Source organism: Aplysia californica, unplaced genomic scaffold (genome assembly GCF_000002075.1).
Source record: "Aplysia californica isolate F4 #8 unplaced genomic scaffold, AplCal3.0 scaffold00264, whole genome shotgun sequence".
NCBI lineage: Eukaryota > Metazoa > Mollusca > Gastropoda > Aplysiida > Aplysiidae > Aplysia > Aplysia californica.
The window spans coordinates 605,035-608,633 of NW_004797534.1; the positions used below are offsets into that span (position 1 = coordinate 605,035).

The window sequence follows — 3,599 nt, forward strand, 5'->3', positions numbered from 1 at the left end:
GGGGGGGTTCAGGGGGGCATGCCCCCCTGAATTTTACCATAATATTTTGATCAATGATGTATTCCCTGTTCTTTGTGTTGCCTATTTGGTCATCAAGACTTCTGGATTTCTTCAAATGGATCGTGGACTTTAACGAACGGAACTACAAGATCACCCACTACAGTACAGTATAAACAGCCTTTTCAACTTCACAACATTTCAAGTAGGCTGTACCATACACTAATAATAATAATAAGGAAGTGGCTATCCTCACCCAGGGTGAGAATAAAAATACGATCTACCTCTCACCCCGAGTGAGACTTGCCAGCATAGAGGCTATTCTCACCCGGTGTGAAACAAGACCTGTTTTTCCTCATTTCGGAATACTGTCTATCGGTGTGGATGATTAAATTGATAAAAGCCAAGAAAAAATTACGTTATAGCACAAAAGTAAGCTAATTTGATCGTCTTCAAAGATGCTATGGCTATTTCACTTTTCGAATCGAGCCGAAGTACACGGGTCATCATTTTGTTTTGCCCGGCAGTTCTTGCAAGATCTACTCCTCCCCTCTCTCTCTCTCTTTCTCAATACTGTCTATCGGTGTGGACGATCAAATTGACCAAAACAAAGTTAAAAAATGATGTTAAAAAGCAAAACAAAATGAATTTGGTCGTCTACAAAGATGCTACGGCACTTTCCGAATCGAGCCGAACTACGGGGTCGTCATTTTGTTTTGCCCGGAAGTTCTCGCGCTACACCTCTCTCTCCCTCTTTCTCTCTCTCCACTGCCCACAGACAAAATTGCACGCTTTTACGCTAACACTAACAGTAGTAATAGATCTAGAACGTTTGTTCACAGCACAGAATTCTATAATTCTGTTATCACAGTGTAGAATTCTGTGGTTCAGGGTGAACGCTTCACTGGTTGGCCTAGGCTATAACGATGAGGCCACCTCTATTCTCACCAGGGATGAGAATAGTGCAGGCGAGTCTTTTGGCTATTCTCACCCGGTGCGCGTTCACCATTATAGCCTAGATCTAGGCCAACAAATTTTGCGTTCACCCTAAACCACATAATTCTACACTGTGATAACAGAAAAATTGTAGTATTCTGTGCCGTGAACAAACGTTCCATTACAACTGTAGTCTACTAAAAGCGTACAATTTTGTCTGTGGGCAGTGGAGAGAGAGAGAGAGAGAGAGAGAGAGAGAGAGAGAGAGAGAGAGGGGAGAAGTAGATCTTGCGAGAACTTCCGGGCAAAACAAAAAGGCGACCCCATAGCATTTGAAGACGATCAAATTAGCTTACTCTTGTGCTATAACGTAATTTTTTCTTGGCTTTTATCAATTTGATCATCCACACCGATAGACAGTATTCTAATATGAGGAAAAGCAGGTCTTGTTTCGCACCGGGTGAGAATAGCCTACACTGGCAAGTCTCATCCGGGGTGAGAGGTAGATCGTTTTTCTATTCTCACCCCGGATGAGAATAGCCACTTCCTAACGATGAACGCCCACCGGGTGAGAATAGCCAAAAGACTCGCCTGCGCTATTCTCAGGTGGCAATAATAATAATAAGGTGGATAACAAGAACCTTTTCCCAATGGCCACCTCTATTCTCACCCAGAGTGAGAATAGTGCAGGCGAGTCTTGTGGCTATTCTCACCCGGTGCGCGTTCACCAAATTTTGAGTTCACCCTAAACCACAGAATTCTACACTGTGATAACAGAAAAATTGTAGAATTCTGTGCCGTGAACAAACTTTCCATTACAACTGTAGCCTACTATAGTACTAAAAGCGTACAATTTTGTCTGTGGGCAGTGGAGAGAGAGAGAGAAAGAGAGAGAGGAGTAGCGCGAGAATTTCCGGGCAAAACAAAATGGCGACCCGCGTAGTTCGGCTCAATTCGAAAAGTTAAACAGCCGTAGCATCTTTGTAGACAACCAAATTAATTTACTTTTGTGTTTTAACATCATATTTTAACTTTGTTTTGGTCAATTTGATCGTCCACACCGATAGACAGTATTCAGAAAGAGACACAGAGAGAAAGAAGAGGGGAGGAGTTGATCTTGCGAGAACTTCCAGGCGGGTGAGAATAGCCACTTTCTTTCCCAATATAGTCTTAAACTTGACTATCCTGCTGTATTGTTAGTATAAACATTTAAAGTTATACCGTTATGTTTAATAATCTACTAGATCTAGATCTAGTCTAGCAGTAGCAGATCAGGTGCTTTTTCTGTAGTTCCCACCCCCCTTATTTGAGCCTGACCTACATCTAGATTCTAGATCTATACGTTTGATTCGTGGCAAGCTAAGAACTAAGATATCAAACCTAACAACTGCAAAACATTAAATATTGTGGTAAAATTCAGGGGGGCATGCCCCCCTGAAACCCCCACCATATTTTTATTAGGTCAGGGGCAAGCCCCCCCTGAAACCCCCCTACTCTTGGGGCCAAAACTGGCGATTAACAATTGCGGGGTGGGAACTACCGAAAAAGCGCCGCAGATCAAGATATCATGAAAGCAGCGCAAAGGAAAAAGAAGTGATATTATTTTTAGATTAGAGGGAGAGTAGTCAGAGAAGAGGGGGCGTGTATCACACAAAACCGATACGGTTTTATAATTAAAAACACCTTACAACTGGTAGTGCAGCGGATTTGAACAGGATTGTCATAATCATAAAGACCATTTGACACCACACAATCAAAGATAACAAAATCTAAAAGAGAACCTTAGCATATTCCCCGGCGAGCTTTTGATATTTCCCAGCAGGATCAGCCATAGCTGCCATTAGCCGGAAGTTTAGGTGCTTCTGGAGGGAGTACTCATTGTAGGCCTAGGCTTAAGCTATGAATGAAACAGAATGTTCACAGTTCACAGTTAACAAGCCTAGATCTAGGCCACAGAATTGTGATCTAGGTCTACCTGTCTTCCGCTTTTGTGTAACCCTCTTTTTATAAATTACAGTAAATAGCTGGTGGTAGGCTACGAATGTCTGCCTCTATTCTCACTTTCTAAAGCTAATTTATGACAATCCTACCTGTCTTTTCTTTTTTCTTTATTGTTTGTCTGTTTGTTTTTGGCAGGCATTCATTATAAGCCATTCTTTCCCTTTCCCTTCTTCACAACTCAATAATAAGCATTGAGAGTGGCGAAATTGACCCTGCAATGAGAGTGAGCTGTTTGTCCAGTCCAATACGATTGCATTTAACTCCTGGCAACGCCACTGTCATTACTATTACACTGTAGTCCCATTGCACATTCATCACCATAACAAAACTAAACTACTGATAATCCCAGCCACTCTCGTCTTTAGTTTTAGTAGAGGTTTTACGGCACTCGCAACTGCATAAGGTCATATTATGAATATGAGCGCCAAGGGGTGGATGTCAACAGAGAATTCGAAGTCCTTACAGGGAATCAGACTTACTCTGCTCACCTTTCTAGCTTCAATAGCACTTCTTCTTCTTCTTCTTCTTCTTCTTCTTCTTCTTCTTCTTCTTCTCCTTCTCCTCCTCCTTCTCCTTCTTCTTCTTCTTCTTCTTCTTCTTCTTCTTCTTCTTCTTCTTCTTCTTCTTCTTCTTCTTCTTCTTCTTCTTCTTCTTCTTCTTCTTCT

The 3,599-nt window shown here is 41.9% G+C and overlaps 1 protein-coding gene across 1 annotated transcript in view; it reads right to left on the reverse strand.

Annotated features, from left to right (window-relative positions):
* LOC101858346 (protein phosphatase 1 regulatory subunit 21) overlaps positions 1-2,819 on the reverse strand; it is a 40,310-nt gene extending 37,491 nt beyond the window's left edge. Inside the window, exon 1 of the mRNA XM_005100904.2 lies at positions 2,715-2,819. Coding sequence (XP_005100961.1) covers positions 2,715-2,774 — 60 coding nt within the window. The 5' untranslated portion in view covers positions 2,775-2,819. The remainder of the gene's footprint in view (positions 1-2,714) is intronic.
* Between the last annotated feature and the right edge of the window lie 780 nt (positions 2,820-3,599).